At 44.3% G+C, this 18,963-nt stretch overlaps 1 protein-coding gene across 1 annotated transcript in view; it reads left to right on the top strand.

Moving 5' to 3' along the window:
- The window catches only part of LOC128691184 (p21-activated protein kinase-interacting protein 1-like), a 51,172-nt gene extending 34,741 nt beyond the window's left edge, over positions 1-16,431 (top strand). Inside the window, exons 6-7 of the mRNA XM_070089082.1 lie at positions 1,095-1,289; positions 15,694-16,431. Of these exons, the coding sequence (XP_069945183.1) occupies positions 1,095-1,289; positions 15,694-16,413 (915 nt within the window). The 3' untranslated portion in view covers positions 16,414-16,431. The remainder of the gene's footprint in view (positions 1-1,094; positions 1,290-15,693) is intronic.
- The last annotated feature ends 2,532 nt before the right edge of the window (positions 16,432-18,963 follow it).

Here is an 18,963-nt window from a genome sequence, read left to right as displayed (position 1 = left end):
ACAAGGCGGGGTGGCCCAAAAAGAAAAACAAAAGTTTCTCTTTTTAAATTTAGTAATTTATACTGGAGAAGGGGTTACTAGCCCCTTGCTCCCGGCATTTTAGTCACCTCTTACAACACGCATGGCTTACGGAGGAAGAATTCTGTTCCACTTCCCCATGGAGATAAGCAGAAATAAACAAGAACTAGTAAGAAAATAGAATAAAACCCAGAGAGGTGTGTGTATATATATGCTTGTACATGCATGTGTACTGTGACCTAAATGTAAGTAGAAGTAGCAAGACATGCCTGAAATCTTGCATGTCTGTGAGACAGAAAAAAGACCAGCAATCCTACCATCATATAAAACAATTACAGGCTTCCATTTCACACTCACTTGGTAGGGCGACAGTACCTTCCTGGGCGGTACTACCTAGAACCAGTTTCATATCTTCATTCATGTATTTGATTAATGAATCGGGACCATTCAGGGTGCTCAAGGCAAGTCACAGTAAAATATGGCCACCAGCACCAGAAACCACACAGTTGGTTTTTTTCCATAGATGGTAATGGAGGCCTGGTAATTTTTAGGAATGCTTTGTATTGTAAACGAGAATTGCTTAAAGACAGTACTATACTATTATTATAATAATCATGGGGAGCGCTGAACCCGTAGGATTATACATCACCTGTGAGAGGGGGATGGAAGGCATTCAGGGAACTGGATCACAGATCCAATTCCCTAGACCAAGAGCCCCTCGCAAACATCAAGGAACCTCCCTTGAGGGGAGTATTGTACTAACTTTGGTAATTTACATTTTTGCTAATTTCTACTCTTGTCCTCTGTTCCTCACAGACTAAGGCTTGAAGTCATTATTGGTCCGATATTACTCTGCCAAGTAACCTTAATTTAAGGAGGGAGGTGCCTTGATGCTGAAGGGCTCATAATTCAAGGAACCCTTCTTATGAATCAAACCTGATTCTCCCCCTCTTCCCATATCCTATGCATTGTATGACTCTTATGGATTTAGTGTTTCCTCATAATGATGATACCCAGGTAAACTGTAAAAACTTAAACCAGTGTTTTATGCTTTATCAGATTTGTTCTCTTCTCAGGATGATATCATAGCTGTTGGTGGTGATGGCAAAAATATTTGTCTGTATGACATCACAACGAAGCTGGAACTAGTGCAGTGGGATGCGCACACCATGCGCATCAAGAGTCTACGAGTCATCCCCAGAGTAGCTACAGAGGATTTGTGGCTTGTATCTGCTTCCTCTGATGGAACCATAAAAGTGTGGAACATTGAGGTAAACAGATGAAGTTTCTAAAATTGATTGTAAATTGTTGAATACAGTATTTATTCTGCCCCTTCATTATTATTATAATCAAAGAAAGTGCTAAACCGACAAGGGTCATGCAGTGCTGCAGGGCAGAAAATAGAGCCAGGGCTATAAACAGCTAGGTGGAGAGGGGATCAGAGGTGAAAGGAGAAAAGGGCTGGAAGGAATGCTAAGGGCTGTATGTCAAAGTTCATACAGTAAAGCAGTTGCAGACAAAGTCAGAAAGCGATTGTAAGTCAAAGGCAGGGCCGCCTGCAAGGAGGGAAGATAAGATAAGAGTAGTAGGGCAGCAGCATCATTGGAGGTAAATCCTGCGAGCCCGCTGGTAGACCGGGCAATCCACAAGAAGGTGAAGAACCAAAATAGGGACCTGACAAACCTCACAGAGAGGAATAGGGTGTCATTCCATGAGATACCCATGGGTAAGGCAGGTATGGCCAATTCGGAGACGGGAGAGCACAGTCTCCCGAGTATGGCAACGGTGGTAAGAGCATATCCACAAACCTAAAAGCAGTTTAATAGAGTGCAATTTGTTATGGTGTATGTCTGACCACCATTGTTGCCAACGGCCACGAAGACGGGCAGAGGTGACTAAAATTTTCCCTGAACGGAATACCTCTATAGAAAACCGGTAGATCATGTACAGCTGACCGCGCAGCAGTGTCCACCTGTTCATTGCCCTGCACATCAACATGTCCAGGGACCCAACAGAAAATGACATCTTTGTTTTTTGGTAGCTACACGGCACAACCATAGTTGAATATGAAAGACCAGTGGTTGAGGGGAATAAAATTGTTTAATGGCTCGTAAATTGCCGAGGGAATCTGAAATGATCACAGATGTTGAAGGAGACGTATGTGTAATACGGAGAAGCGCTATGAGAATGGCAAACAACTCGGCAGTAAAAATACTAGCCAAATCTAACAAATGACCTTGGAAAACATCGTCAGGGAACACCGCCATGAATCCAACACCGTCAGAAGATTTAGAACCATCTGTATAAACGGCGACGGCATGAGCATATGACTGGAAGTGATTAAGAAAAAGAGAGCGAGAAGCAGTGGTAGGCAGGAGAGCTTTGGCGCATGGCAGTAGGGGAGAACAGACATGAATCGTCGGAACCTCCCAAGGGGCAGGGGAAAAGGCAGACACTAAATGAACTTACAAGGGAGGCAACTGGAGAGAAGGCCAGAGTGAGTGAAGAGGAAGAGAGAACTGTTGGCATAGGCAGGGGCACCGAACAAATAATGAGCTTCTACTAATATCTGAGACCTATACGTAGAAGAAACACAAAGGTCATGAGAGTGGACAAAGTAATGAAAGCAGTGAGCATCACGATGATCAGCTAAGGAAGAAACATTCGCCTCAGCATAGAGGCTTTCAGCAGGGGATGAACAAAAGGCACCAAGGCATAAACATATACCCTGATGATGAAGGGGATTTAACTTAGAGCTGTAGGGAAAGCCACAGAATAGACTTGGTCACCATAATCCAGCTTGGACAAAACTAGGGTGGAATTCAAATGGAGGAGAGTCCAGCAATCTGCTCCCCATGAGCAATGCGCATTCTGGAATACGTGAGCCATCTAAATACAATGGAATATCTGAGACGAGATCTGGTGAAGGTAATGAAATGGGTTTTCATACTAGAAAATTTAAATCCATGAGAAGTGGCCTAATGGGAAACGCTGTCAATCGCATCTTGAAGGGAGGCCGCTACCAGGCGACAGTCAGCGCCTGCATAAGCTATAACGAAGTCATCCACGTAAGGTGATGATCAAATATGCGATGGACGAACAGAAGGTAGGTCATTTATAGCCAAAAGAAAAAGGGTAGTGCTAAGGACACAACCTTGTGGGACTCCCTCAGCCTGAACTAAGTCTGAGGAAAGCGAGGCGCCAACACAGACACAAAAATGTCTGTCGGATAAAGCAGCAAGGAAGGTTGGTAGATTACCATGGAGGCCTAAGGAGTGGGCTTGGGCTACAATGTTATACCTCCAAGTGGTGTCATATGCCTCCTGAAGATCAAAAAAGACTCCTAGGATGGAGTGTTTGTAAGCAAAGGCATTTTGCATATACGTATCTAAGTGGAGCAAGGGGTCCAAAGTAGAGCGGCCCTTGTGAAAGCCATATTGGTGAGGAGAAAGACTATTGTGAGTCTCCAAATACCATATCAGACATCTATTCACCATTCGTTCCATCACCTTAGACTGCACTGGTCAGAGCAATGGGACGATAGTGAGAGGTATCAAGCCCTGAGGTGCCTGGTTTGCAAAACAGTAGTACAGTGGCAGATTTCCATTGTGGAGGGAGAACCCCTTGCATCCAAATAAAGTTGAAAAGATGCAAAAGGACTGTAAGGGCTGTAGAATGCAGATGTAGCATACTGATATAAATATCATCAGGCCCAGCTGCTGATGACTCCCTAGCAGAAAGTGTGGACTCCAGCTCTAGGAGAGTGAAAGGTACGTTATATGGCCCCATTCCATTAGAAGAGAAATCCAAAGGCAGTTGCTCCTTGGTAGACTTAGACGCGAGAAATGAGGGACAGAGGTGAAGCCCTTGGGAGACACGGACAAGATAGTTGCCGATTTCCATGACTACTTCAAGAGGTTCTGCAACACTAACACCAGCAACCTGCAAAACAGGAGTTGGGTCTGGAGCGTACTTGCCACACAATTTCCGTACCTTCTTCCAAACCACACACGTAGGTGAAGTCGAGGTAATGGTAAACACGTAGTCTTGCCAACAAGTGCATTTAGCGTTGTGTATGATGTGGTGAGCAACTCCCCTTGCCCGCTTAAAATCCAGAAGACAATCTGAGGTCTTATATCGATAACAGCCCCACTCAGCACGTTTCAAACTCACTGCACAGGCACACGCAGGAGACCAAGGCATGCATGTCTGAGAATACCTGCCTGAAATTTGAGGAATAGAATGTGACACTGCAGTCAAAACTAAGGTCGAAAACTGGTGCACCAGCTCATCAGTAGAGGATGAAGAAAGGTCCCCACAAAAAGCGGTAAGATGAGTGTATAAGTCCCAATTTGCTCCTCCAAATTGCCAACAGGGGCTACGAGGCAGTTGGACATACGTAGTAGAAGTAAAAAGATTAGGAAAGTGATCGCTGTCATGCAAATCCAGGAGAACAGACCAAGCGTAATCAAGTGCGATTGACGAGGAGCAGATAGAAAGATTAGTGCAAGAGAAAGCCTGAGTACGAGAGTCAAAATGGGTGGGAGCACCCATATTTAAAACACAGAGAGGATGAGAAGTGAGTAGAGTCTCCAACTGATCACCATGAGAGTCACAGTGGGACCCTCCCCAAAGATGATAGAAAATAGAGCCTCACGAAATTAGTGGTATTACTGTATAATGCAGCAGAGAATGAACAGAACAAAGACCTGTTGATATGGTATACCAACACGCACAAGAAGCGCACTCTAATTAAATGATTCATCAAGAAAGGAATCTGAAGAATGAACAGCACATAGCTTGAAATGGGCGAATAACAGCTGAACAAATTTTGGGCTCTTGTAGCCCTACACATACTGAGGAAAATTGGGAGAGCAACATTTGGAGCTCTCCTCAACTACCCCTGAGGCCATGAATATTCCATTGTAAATAAGTTATTCACAAAGACAGGTATGCCAACAAGAAGCGATAAAAATCTATGGGCTATTAGGGTCAGTGGAGGTAACAGAAAGCATGTAAGCAAGCAGGAATCAGAATGCTGTGAGGCAAAAGATTGCTACGAGGGTCGCGAGACGCTGATACCATGACTTCAGAGACGGGAGGTAAAGCAAGTAGAGATTGGTGAGACTATGGAGGGAACCAAAGAGGTCTGAGAGGGGAGGGGAGTATAAACCTGGAACAGCGCTGTATGGCCCTTGTGGTTTAGCACTTCTTTTTTTATTATAATAATAATAAAACTGGAGAGCTGTGTTGGTAGGGACAGAAGATTCCTGCGGTGGAACAGGAGGAAGGAGGCTGGAAGGTAACTGGAGAAGAAGTCTGGGGGTTAACAGAAAAAGAGGGGACCACACGAGGCGGGGGGTGAACCTCCGCCTTCATGTGAAAGTTAGAAAGGGGGAGAGAATTAGGCACTGAGGTCGAAAAGGAAAACTGTTGGGGAATTATAAGCACCAGGGGAAGGCTTATGAGACAGGTTCAACTTGCAGGTGATAGGCACGAAGAAGATGCAGGCTTGCGAGGCCTTGCAGTCTGAGAAAGTAGTGGACAAGAAGTAGAGGTAGGAATAGGTAAGGAGGTGGGGGTTTCAGAGGGTAAATTAGAGATGGGGGGTGAACCCGGAAGATACGACACTGGAGGAGCTGGTAAGCGGGGGTACCTGCCAAGGTTGGAGGTCTCTTAGCTACTTAAGAATAAGGGACATGAGGAAGATTCCCTTGAAGGCAGAGCCAAGAGACATCCATAGCATAAGTAAGGTCTTTGCTCTCCTTAAGACAATGGATTTCTTATTCATTAAGATAGACCTGACATTGGCGGGAAAAGGAAGGATAACGTTCATTGCAGTCGAGACAAGTGGGGGGAAAGACTGCAAGATATATCGACATGATCTGTGGCACCACAGATCTGCAGTATTTAGTGGAGTGTCCAAAGCACCAGGAATTTTGACACTTGGGGAGTAGGGGCCACTTTACGGACCTCTAAGCGATGGCCTGCAATATAAACAGAGGACTGGAGTTCACAGCAGTTAAAGGTTAAGCTGGCGATGTTACTGGGAAAGCACTTCCGCCCATGAGTGGGCAGGACATATGTATCCACTTTGAGAATTGGAAGGTCCTGAAGGGCTAATTGCTCCAAAATATCATCAGAAAGACAGAAAATCACTCTGTACAATGGTAGGCAGTAAAACCACCGTACCACTGCAAGAATTGAGATGAGATTAGTGTGCTTGTGAACTATGATTGGAATGTTATCAGTGGAAGTAAGATGGCAAAGATCATGAGTTTGTTCTGAATTCTGAACTGAAACGATGCGTGCACCGCTTCGAAGAGCGTGATTATTATTATTATTATAATCAAAAAGAAGCGCTAAGCCACAAGGGCTATACAGCGCTGCAGGGTAGGGAAGGAAGCAAGGGAATTGGATGGCAGAAGGGAGGGGGGATGATCAGCAGGTTACAGAAAACAGCGGGGCAGGGGATAGTATGGGGGTAGAAGGTAGCAAGAGATTGAAGTAGAAAGGGCTGAAGGTATCAGAATTTGTGAAGTAAGTCAGTCGTTGTCAAAAAGTCAATGAGAGAGTCCGGATGAAAGGTGGGTCCATCAGCGAGAAGGGAAGGTAAAGAGAGAGCAGCGGAGCGAAGACGACGACAGAGGTAAATTCTGCGTGCTCGTTGATAAAGTGGGCAGTCCAACAGAATGTGGCTGACTGATAATGGAGCTTGGCAATTCTCACAGAGAGGAGCAAGACGCCTCTCCATGAGATATCCATGAGTAAGACGAGTATGGCCAATGCGAAGACGGGAGAGAGTAGTCTCCCAACCTCGACACTGGTGATAAGAAGACGGCCAGTAACCTATACTCTGTTTAATAGACTGAAGTTTGTTGCCGAGCATAGTAGACCAACGTTGTTGCCAACGGGTGTGAAGGTGGGAAGATATTGCAGCAAAATAGTCCGTAAATGGAATACCTCTATAAGAAACTGGTAGGTCATGTACTGCTGACCGCGCAGCAGTGTCTGCCTGTTCATTGCCCTGTACGTCAACATGCCCAGGGACCCAACAAAAAACAATATCTTTATGCTTGGTAAAGATGCAGCGTAGCCAAAGTTGGATACGGAGGACTAAGGGGTGAGGTGTATCAAATTTTTGTATAGCCTGTAAAGCACTAAGGGAGTCTGAGACAACCACAAATGATGACACAGGCATAGATGCAATACGGATAAGTGCTGTAAGGATGGCATATAATTCAGCAGTAAAAATACTAGCCGAAGATAGTAAATACCCTTGTACGATGCTGTCCGGAAACACTGCTGCGAATCCTACGCCGTCAGAAGACTTAGAGCCATCTGTGTACACAGCAATGGCATGAGAATGAGAGTGAAAGTGGTCAAGAAAAAGAGAGCGGGAAGCGACCGTAGACAGTTGGGCTTTCGAGCAAGGGAGGGAGAAAGAACAAACTCGAACAGCTGGAACTTCCCAGGGGGGTAGGGAAAAGTGAGATGCTACATGTACATAGAAAGGTGGTAGTTGAAGAGAAGACAAGAGCGAATGAAGGCGAAGAGAGAAGGGACGGAGTAAACAGGGGCGGCGAACAAATAAAGAATGTCTACTAATATTAGTGACCATTCTATAAATGGAAGGATTGCGGAGATCATGAGAGCGTACATAGTAGCGCAGGCAATGGGCATCACGGCGATCGGATAAGGATGGAACGTTCGCTTCTGCATAGAGGCTCTCGACAGGGGAAGAGAGGAAAGCACCAAGGCATAAACGTAATCCTTGGTGATGAATGGGGTTAAGGCTAGAGAGAGTAGCAGGAGATGCCGCTGAATAGATCTGGTCACCATAATCAAGTTTCGATAAAATAAGGGTGGAATGTAGGCGAAGGAGGGTTCGACGATCAGCTCCCCACGAAAGATGAGCAAGGGTTTTAAGAAGGTTCAGCCGGCTGTGACAAGTTGCCTTCAGAGAGGTAATGTGAGGTTTCCAGGATAACCTACGATCAAAGAGGAGGCCCAGAAACTTGACTGTATCACGTTCAGGGATACGGGAGCCATAGAGGTACAAAGGATGATCGGAGATGACAGAGCGTCTAGTGAAAGTGATTTGGTGGGTTTTAGTGCTGGAAAATTTAAACCCACATGTGGTGGCCCAATTGGAAACACGGTCGACTGCATGTTGAGAGAAACTGTAAGGAGGTGACAGTCAGCGCCTGCACAGGCAATAGCAAAGTCATCAACATAGAGTGATGACCAAATATTTGATGGAAGACTAGAGGCCAAATCATTAATAGCAAGGAGAAAAAGTGTTGTGCTCAGAACACATCCCTGGGGGACACCTTCAGCTTGGATAAAGTCCGGGGAGAGCACATTATTAACCCGAACATGGAAATGCCTGTCAGTTAAAAAGTTCTTAAGGAAGGATGGTAGATTGCCTCGAAGGCCTAAGGAGTGGGCTTGGGCTAAAATATTATACCTCCAAGTTGTGTCATATGCCTTCTCAAGGTCAAAAAATATGGCAATAACTGAGTGGTTATTCGCAAAGGCATTACGAACATACGTATCCAAGCGTAGTAAGGGGTCTATGGTAGAACGTCCCTTACGAAAGCCATATTGACGAGTGGAGAGACTGTTGTGTGTCTCTAAATACCACACTAAACGTCTATTTACTAGGCGTTCCATTACTTTGCAAACTGCACTGGTAAGAGCAATGGGACGATAGTGGGAGGTTTCATGTCCCGTAGTGCCTGGTTTGCGGAAAGGGAGAACAATGGCGGATTTCCACAGCTGTGGAAGAACTCCTTGTGACCAAATAAGATTGTAAAGGCATAATAGGACTGCAAGGGCTGACTGATGTAAATGTTGTAGCATACGAATATGAATGTCGTCGGGCCCAGCTGCCGATGATCGACAAGCTGAGAGTGTTGCCTCCAGTTCTTGAAGTGTAAAAGGCACATTATACTGTTCTTCTCTGAGAGAAGAAAAGTCCAAGGGTGCTAACTCTCTGGCAGACTTTGAGGAAAGAAATGAGGGGCATAGATGGAGTCTCTGAGAAATACGGACCAGATGATTGCCAATTTCATTGGCAACATCTAGTGGGTTTGCTATATCAACACCGGCAACCCGCAGAACAGGAGCCGGGTCAGGAGAATATTTACCACTCAGTTTTCGTACTTTTTTCCAGACTGCACTCATAGAGGAAGCAGAGGTGATGGTGGAGACATAATCTCGCCAGCAAGTGCGTTTAGCGTCACGGATGACACGGCGAGCGATCGCACGCTTCTGTTTAAAATCAAGGAGTCGCTCTGTGGTTCTATTGTACCGGTACCTGCCCCATGCAGCGCGTTTCAAACGTACTGCACGAGCACAAGCAGGAGACCACCAAGGCACGCATTTCTGAGAATGCCTGCCCGAAGTTTGGGGTATAGAATGAGAAGCTGCGGTGAAAACGGAGGACGAGAAGAGGTGTAAAAGCTCATCGATGGAGGACGAAGAAGGAACCTCTTTAAAAACAGTTAGGTGTGAGTAAAGGTTCCAATTTGCCCGATTAAATTGCCAGCGTGGGGTGCGAAGAGGTGGCGAATATGAAGGGGAAGTAAGAATGATTGGGAAATGATCACTGTCATGTAAGTCCGGGAGAACAGACCAAGTGAAGTCTAATGCGGCGGAGGAAGAGCAAACTGAGAGATCGATGCAAGAGAGAGTATGAGTCCGAGGATCAAAATGGGTGTGAGTACCTATATTTAAAACATGGAGGGGGTGGGTGGCAAGAAAAGCCTCTAACTGAATTCCACGGGAATCACAGTGAGACCCCCCCCCCCCAGAGGAAATGGTGGGCATTAAAATCACCAAGTAACAGAATCGGTGGCGGTAATGACGAAACAAGGAAGGCAAAATCCGGAATAGATAATGCCCGAGAAGGAGAGAGATATAAAGAACAGAGCGTATACCACCTATGTAAGTGGATACGGGCTGCTGTGTAATGCAGCGAAGTATGAACAAATAGCTGATGGTACGGAATATCAGTGCGGAGAAGAAGGGCACTTTCATTAAAGGTCCCATCAGGAAAAGGATCTGAAGAATACAATAAATTATAGCCTGAGATGTGAGAAATAACAGCAGAGTGTAATTTTGGTTCCTGTAAGCAAACACCAACAGGGGTAAACTGGGAGAGTAACATCTGAAGCTCACCCCGATTACCCCTGAGGCCGCGTATATTCCACCGTAAATAGGCCATGATTGGCAATGATAAAGATACTTGAAATCCGCAGGTAAGGGTTCCTACGGACTAGAAGGGTTAGAAAAGTCCACATGCGGAGGCAGTGGAAAATGTTCAAGCAGCGAAGGAACGGTGCGCTGTGAAGAAAGGAGTTGCGCAGATGGAGCAGAGGAGAGAGAAAGAGCGGAAGGTGGATCAGTGTCCATTGATGGTTTGGTCTCTGCAATATATTCAGAGATTGCTTCAAGTGTTTCGGAATTCAGAGATGTCGTATGGGAGACAATATTGGGAATGGTAGGGGGAGGATGAGTAAAGATTGGAACTGTATTGGACTGTACCAAGGTAGGGGGGGGGGCGAAAGGGTGGAGGGAACTGGAGAAGCGTGGCAGGGGACAGAAGAGGCAGGAACCTGGGAGGTGGCAGAAGAGGAAGAAACTTGGGAGGGAACAGGGGAGGAAGGTACATTACGAGGAGGAGGGTGAACCTCTGCACTTGTAACTGAGCCAGTGAGAGGGGAAGAACTAGGGACAGAGACAGGGAGGGTAAAATGAGGAGGTGGAAGATGGGTAGGAGGTGTTACCGGACCTTTTTTTGACTTTTGAGAAGTAGAGGGACGATTGGGAGGAGGTGTCGTACGAGGTCTCGTCGATACTGAGGCTTGTGAGAGAGAACTCGAAGAAGCGAGATTAGACTGAGGCGTTGAAGTAGGGACGTCTGAGCCGAGGACAGCAAAAGGATTAGATACAGGAGTGATTATGGGAGAGGTAACCACAGAGGTGGGTGTAGAAGATGGGATACTAGAAGTGGGGGGACGTTTTGAAACACGGGAATAAGAAACACGTGGGAGTCTCCCTTGGAGGCGGAGATGAGAAACTGCCATGGCATAAGGGAGACCTTCTGTCTCTTTGAGGTAACGGATTTCCCGCTCGTTTAAATAGACCTGACAACGGCGAGAGTACGAAGGGTGAGCCTCATGACAGTTAAGGCAAGAGGGAGATCGATTGCAAGACGTATTAGAATGGTCATCGGCACCACAGACTGGGCATTCGGCGATATATCTGCAATATTTCGCTGGATGGCCAAATCGCCAGCAATTTCTACACTGTTGTGGTGTAGGGATCACCTTTCGAACTTGTAACCGATGTCCTGCTATATAAACTGAGGATGGGAGTTCTCGGCTGTCAAAAGTTAAACGAGCCACATTGCTAGGGTATCGTCTCCGCCCACGGGCAGGAAGAACGTAAGTGTCTACCTTGAGGATTGGGAGATCTTGGAGTTCCAGCTGTTCTAGAATGTCGGTGCCACATGTCTGGAAATTTTGTTGAACTATGGTATGGGGCAGAATGACGGTACCACTACAAGAATTGAGGGAATGATGTTTTTCAAGAGTGACAGGAACAGTATCGATATGGGAAAGACGAGAGAGCTCATGAGCCTGGGTAGCATTCTGTACGGTAATGATGCGCGTACCGCTCTTAAGAGCATGAAAAGAAATATCTTTACCAACATGGCGTAGGAGTGCCTTGCCAATACTATGGTCAGAAAGATAGGCAGTAGAGGAAGTTGGTCGTAAAGTGAAGAATTTAGTCCACTGTTCAGTCTGAAACTGAGCGTGGAAAGGTAGTGAAGGACGTGTCGATCGTTTCTGAGAAGAACGAGAAGGTGGAGAAGTATCATCAGCAGGTAATTGTCGTTGACGTTTAGGCGTGGGACCAGAGTTGGTCCGACGTGGAACGGGTCGGCGATTTGAAAATTGCCGCACCGTAGAGGGAGAGGCCGGAAGCATAGTCAGAGGAGAGCGAAGGTCCGATAAATCGAAGGAGTCAGTCGAGGCCTCAGTACCTGAAGCGGGTGAGGAAACAGCACCGGCAATAGGTACAGAGGCATGAGGAATGTCTGAAGAGCGGTCCAAAGACGAGGCGGGGTCAGAACGGGGTGCGGTATCAAGAAGGGGCCCGGGGGTACCAGGTTCATGGATTAGGGCTGCCATGGTTAGGTTACTTCTTTCTTTTTGTTTTTAAGAAAAAAAAGAAAGAAGAAAAGAAAAAAATAAAAAAAAGAAAAAAAAGGGGGGGGACCGGGGAGGGATAGGTCCTAGGAGGAATGAAAGGGCCAGAAATCTCCCTCCGCGCCCAAGAGGACCTCAGCACCGCAAGTAGCGCAGATGCAGCATGGAACCCGTGCCATACCCTACCCATCATGCTAGTAAACTAACAATCCGGGATAGCAACCTCACATCTGCCGAGCTACCTCGGTGGACAAAAGAGAGGGCGGCCGGATATCCGCCACAAAGCATACCTCCTTCGGCCACCACCCCCGGAATCCGAAAGGTGGCTTCCAGAGATACACTCGTCGCCCGAAAGACACCTAAAGCTACTCCAGGATACCGGAGAGGGATCGGGACATCCCCAGGCGATCCAGATTCCACGGCAAACTACGCCACCGCTAAGAACCTCAACGGAATGGGATGGACCCCGGTATCCTTTCTCCTACCTAGGAACTAGCGCGCCTGTGGGAGAAATCCCAAAGGACAAAAAGAGGAAAGGCAAAAGGGAGGAGTGGGGAGGAGGAGGAGGAAAGGAAAAAGGGGAGGATGGGATAGGGGAGGGGAGATTGGGGGGTAATTAGGTTCAGTCTGAGGAAGAAGACCGATAGGTCTAATTCCTCAGACCAAGAGCCTCTTCACCACGCCAAGGAGCCCCCCTTGAAGAGGTCGAAGAGCGTGAAAGGATATATTTTGGCCAACGTTTCGTAAGAGTTTTACCAATACTATGGTCAGAAAGATAATCAGTTGGAGATGTCGGTTGTAGGGAAAAGAATTTAGTCCACTGCGTACTTGTAAACAAGGTGCGTAAAGGAAGTGGGTGTCACGTAGGTTGTTTTTGGGTCGAATGAGCAGACATCAGAGAACCGTCGTCAGCAAATGGTCTGGAACGTTTAGGTGCAGTAGCTCAGGTGGCCCTACCCAAGGTGGGTGGGTGACCTGAAAACTGTCGCACCATATTCAGGGAAGTCGGACACATAGTTAAAGGTGTGCAAGAGGCAGAGGCACTAGCAAAAACAGGCAGTGCCTCAGCACCTGTAGCAGGTGATGAAGCATCACCATCAGAACGTACAGGGGTATGGGAAAAGTCTGAAGAATCTTCCAGTAAGGAAGTCAGGTCGGAACAGGATGTGGGAACAGAAAGGGGCCTAGAAGGGTTATCATGGAACAAAGATTCCATGATAGTGGTACTTCTCTCTTATTATTTTAAAGAAAAAAAGAAGGGAAAAAAAAAAGAGGGAGTCACTAGAAGGCATGAAGGGGCCGTAAGTTCCTCCTCTCATCCGAGAGGACCTCGAGCCCACAAGCAGTGCAGATGCAGCGTGCAGTTCGTGCCATACTCTACCCTTCATGCCAGTAAACCAGCGCTCCGGGATAGCAACCTCACATCTACCAAGCCACCTCGTCGGAAAAAAGAAAGGGCAGTTGGAAACCTGTCATAAAGCATACCTCCTTTGGCTGCCACCTCCCAGAACTGACAGGCAGCCTCTGGAGATACACCCATCACCTGCAGGACACCCCACCCACTTCTCAGAAATCGAGGAAGGGAGCAGGGTCCCTCCAGATTCCACTGCAAACTACACCACTCCCGAGGAACCTCACCGAGTGAGATGAACCCTGGCAAACTTCTCCCTAACTAGAAACCGTAATGCTAGAGGGAAGGACCCCAGAGGCTACAAAGGGATGAGGAAAAGGGAGAGTTGGGAGGGGGGGGGAGGAAAAAGGGTAGATGGGATAGGGAAGGGAGGATTGGGGGGTAATTAGGAAGGAGACCAAAGGGTCTAATTCCTTAAACCAAGAGCCTCTTCGCCACATCAAAGAGCCCCCCTTGAAGAGGTTCTGCCCCTTCAATATTTATCTGCTGCTTATTGTCCTACTTTCAACCTTCTTCCCACATCCACTTTTGATTTGTTTTCAATCAGCATTTTGAGGTCTTGTCACATTGATTTAACACTTGAAAACACTCATGCATGTTCATTTAAGGAAGCTTCTATTTTGTTTTTGTATGTAGCTGTGTAACACTATAGTGGTAGCTTTAGGAACCAGTGTTTTGTTTGTTGGGTAGCCTTTATATGGTTTTAAAACAATCAATTCACTTACCACATTCCCTACTACCAGATAATGTGATGAATAATCTCATTTAAAAGTGCAGGCCCAGAAAGTTTTTCCACTAATTTATAGCTTGGGAACACATTAATTATTGTTACATTGTTTCTGAGAATAATAGGTTCCTAGTGCCAAATAAATTAATAAGTATTTTTCTGGAATGCACAAACTTCATAAGTTAAGGGGTTTTCCATACTTCTAATATCCCTTTGTCATTTGAACATTAATTTTCACCAAGGCCTCTTGTTGTACCTTGTCTACCCTGTCTATGCCCTGTAATATTTTATATGTGGTGATCACATTCCCTCTTGCTCTTTGCACATTGGTGAAATAAGACCTGATTTTTCATGTTGTTCATATCTCGTTGCCCTCAGCTTTGATACAAATCTGCATAATTTCCTCCTTGGAACTGCACATTCAGGAATGAGTTGCACATATGAGGTAAATATGTTTTATACAGTACAAGTCTGTGTAGGCTTCTAAAAGCCACCCTTATTTTTTTTTAACACATCGGCTGTCTCCCACAGAGGCAGGGTGACCCAAAAAAGAAACACTTCCACCATCATTCACACAATCACTATCTTTGCAGAGGTGCCCAAATAAGACAGTTCAGGTGTCACTCCAAACAGCCAGTATCCCAAACCCCTCCTTTAAAGTGCAGGCATTGTAGTATTTCCCACCTCCAGGATTCGAGTCCAGCTAATTGGTTTTCCTGAATCTTTTCAAAAAATATTACTCTGCTCACACTCCAATAGCTCAAGTCCCAAAAAACATTTGTCTCCATTCACTTCTATCTAACATGCTCACACATGCCTATTGTATGTCCAAGTCCCTTGCTCACTAAACCTCTTTTTACCCCCTCCCTCCATCCTTTTCTAGGACATTGCCTACCCATCCACTCCTTCACTACAGATTTGTACACCCTCCAAGTTATCCTATTTTGCTCCAGCCTCTTTAAATGACCAAACCACCTCAACTCCTCGGCCCTCTGAGTAATACTTTTAGTAACTCCACACCTAATTTCCACACTTTGAATTTTCTGCATAATATTTACATGACATCTCCATTGCATCCAGCCTCCTTGCTGAAGCATTTACAACCCATGCTTCACACCCATATGTGTTTTTACAAACGTAATTATAATGAAGTTGCAGATATATACTATTATTATTATAATCAAAACTTAGTGCTAAACCCACAAGGGTTATACAGCATTATTTACAGTAAATAATTTAGATTTATACTCAAATGAATAGCACTTAAAAGAGGGATGATTAAAGTTTGTGAATTATATGTATTTTTTTTTTTTCAGCTGTTATCACTTTCCTCTGCACCAAAACTATTGGGAGAAGTGAATACCTCTTGTCGTATCATCTGTATGGACATCTACCTCCCTCAGCAAAAGATGCCAGTGTCTAATGTAGAAAAGGCAGTTGGTTATGAGCTTGAGAATAAGACACAAGCAAATGGCTCTTCTGAAGAATCAGTAAAACAAAAAAAGAAGAAAAAGCTTAAGAAACCCTTGAATCAGGAAACTAACGAAGGACTACCTATTAAAAAGAAAAAGCTAAAGAAACCCTTGAATCAGGAAACTAACGAAGGACTACCTATTAAAAAGAAAAAGCTAAAGAAACCCTTGAATCAGGAAACTAATGGACTACCTATTAAAAAGAAAAAGCTAAAGGAACCCTTGAATCAGGAAACTAATGAAGAATCACCTGTGAAAAAGAAAAAGCTAAAGAAACCCTTGAATCAGGAAACTAATGAAGAATCACCTGTGAAAAAGAAAAAGCTAAAGAAACCCTTGAATCAGGAAACTAATGAAGAATCACCTGTGAAAAAGAAAAAGCTAAAGAAACCCTTGAATCAGGAAACTAATGAAGAATCACCTGTGAAAAAGAAAAAGCTAAAGAAACCCTTGAATCAGGAAACTAATGAAGAATCACCTGTGAAAAAGAAAAAGCTAAAGAAACCCTTGAATCAGGAAACTAATGAAGGATCACCTGTTAAAAAGAAAAATAAATTGTTATAGTTGTACAATTAAAAAAAATATTTAATTTTCCTCAGTTGGATCTTAGGGTATTGGTATGGGAATTCCTCAAGCAGTGTTAATACCATACAGTAAATACATGCAAGTATGTGTGTATTGTTAGGTATTCCTGATGGGGGGAATCTTGAAGTGGTTGCCTGATTTTTTTCTTATAATTTATTTTTCTTTTGCTCATAACTCGAGAACCCCTCATCCAATTAGGTTCAAAATTTCAAGAATTTTTTTTTTTTTTTTTTTAACGTCTGCCATCTCCCACCGAGGCAGGGTGACCCAAATGGAAAGAAAAAGCTTTCATCATCACTTTTCCCCTCAAGGAAGGTTCCTTGATGTTGGTGAGGGGCTCTTGATTTAGGGAATTGGATCTGTGCTCCAGTTCCCCGAATTAAGCCTGAATGCCTTCCACATCCCCCCCCAGGCGCTGTATAATCCTCCGGGTTTAGCGCTTCCCCCTTGATTATAATAATAATCTAAATGACCAAACCACCTCAACAACCCCTCTTCTGCCCTCTGACTAATACTTTTATTAACTCCACACCTTTTCCTAATTTCCACACTCCGAATTTTCTGCATAATATTTACACCACACATTGCCCTTAAACAGGACATCTCCACTGCCTCTAACCGTCTCCTTGCTGCTGCATTTACCACCCAAGCTTCACACCCATATAAGAGTGTTGATACTACTATACTTTCATACATTCCCTTCTTTGCCTCCATAGATAACGTTTTTTGACTCCACATATACCTCAACGCACCACTCACCTTTTTTCCCTCATCAATTCTTTGATTAACCTCATCCTTCATAAATCCATCCGCCGACACGTCAGCTCCCAAGTATCTGAAAACATTCACTTCTTCCATACTCCTCCTCCCCAATTTGATATCCAATTTTTCTTTATCTAAATCATTTGATACCCTCATCACCTTACTCTTTTCTATGTTCACTTTCAACTTTCTACGTTTACACACACTCCCAAACTCATCCACTAACCTTGGCAATTTTTTTTAGAATCTCCCATAATCACAGTATCATCAGCAAAAAGCAACTGTGTCAATTCCCATTTTGTATTTGATTCCCCATAATTTAATCCCACCCCTCTCCTGAACACCCTAGCATTTACTTCTTTTACAGCTTCATCTATAAATATATTAAACAACCATAGTGACATTACACATCCCTGTCTAAGACCTACTTTTACCGAGAAGTAGTCTCCCTCTCTTCTACACACCCTAACCTGAGCCTCACTATCCTCATAAAAACTCTTTACAGCATTTAGTAACTTACCACCTATTCCATGTACTTGCAACATCTGCCACATTGCTCCTCTATCCACTCTATCATATGCCTTTTCTAAATCCATAAATGCAATAAAAACTTCCCTACCTTTATCTAAATACTGTTCAAATATATGCTTCAATGTAAACACTTGAGCTACACATCCCCTACCCACTCTAAAACCTCCTTGCTCATCCGCAATCCTACATTCTGTCTTATCTCTAATTCTTTCAATAATAACCCTACTGCACACTTTTCCTGGTATACTCAGTAAACTTATTCCTCTATAATTTTTACAGTCTTTTTGTTCCCCTTCCCTTTATATAAAGGGACTATACATTCTCTCTGCCAATCCCTAGGTACCTTCCCCTCTTTCATACATTTATTCAACAAAAATACCAACCACTCCAACACTATATCTCCCCCTGCTTTTAACATTTCTGTCATGATCCTGTCAGTTCCAGCTGCTTTACCCCCTTTTATTCTACATAATGCCTCATGCACCTCCCCCTCACTCGCATCCTGCTGTTCTTCACTCCTAAAAGATGGTATACCTCTCTGGCCAGTGCATGAAATTACCACTTCCCTTTCTTCGACATTTAAAAGTCCCTCAGAATATTCTCACCATCTACCCAATCACCACTTGTGCAAGTCGTCTGCTCACATCTCACATTTGTTTATTTATTCTACTGTGGGGTGTATTTATCTTATTTATATGTTATGCATCGTGTTTATTATATAATTTTGAAAAAAATATCATGGATGGATTAATGAAAATGTGTATATTACCGTAATATACGACATTTAATGAGACTCGGTGACTATTGTTATTATGGCGTCACTTGTGGAAGTCGTCTGCTCACATCTCACATTTATGTTTATTTATTCTACTGTGGGGTGTATTTATCTTATTTATATGTTATGCATCGTGTTTATTATATAATTTTGAAAAAAATATCATGGATGGATTAATGAAAATGTGTATATTACCGTAATATACGACATTTAATGAGACTCGGTGACTATTGTTATTATGGCGTCACTTGTGGAAGTCGTCTGCTCACATCTCACATTTATGTTTATTTATTCTACTGTGGGGTGTATTTATCTTATTTATATGTTATGCATCGTGTTTATTATATAATTTTGAAAAAAATATCATGGATGGATTAATGAAAATGTGTATATTACCGTAATATACGACATTTAATGAGACTCGGTGAGTATTGTTATTATGGCGTCACTTGTGGAAGTCG

The sequence above is a fragment of the Cherax quadricarinatus genome, chromosome 27, assembly GCF_038502225.1.
Source record: "Cherax quadricarinatus isolate ZL_2023a chromosome 27, ASM3850222v1, whole genome shotgun sequence".
In the NCBI taxonomy this organism is placed as follows: Eukaryota; Metazoa; Arthropoda; class Malacostraca; order Decapoda; family Parastacidae; genus Cherax; species Cherax quadricarinatus.
This window is presented reverse-complemented; position numbering and strand designations above follow the sequence as displayed.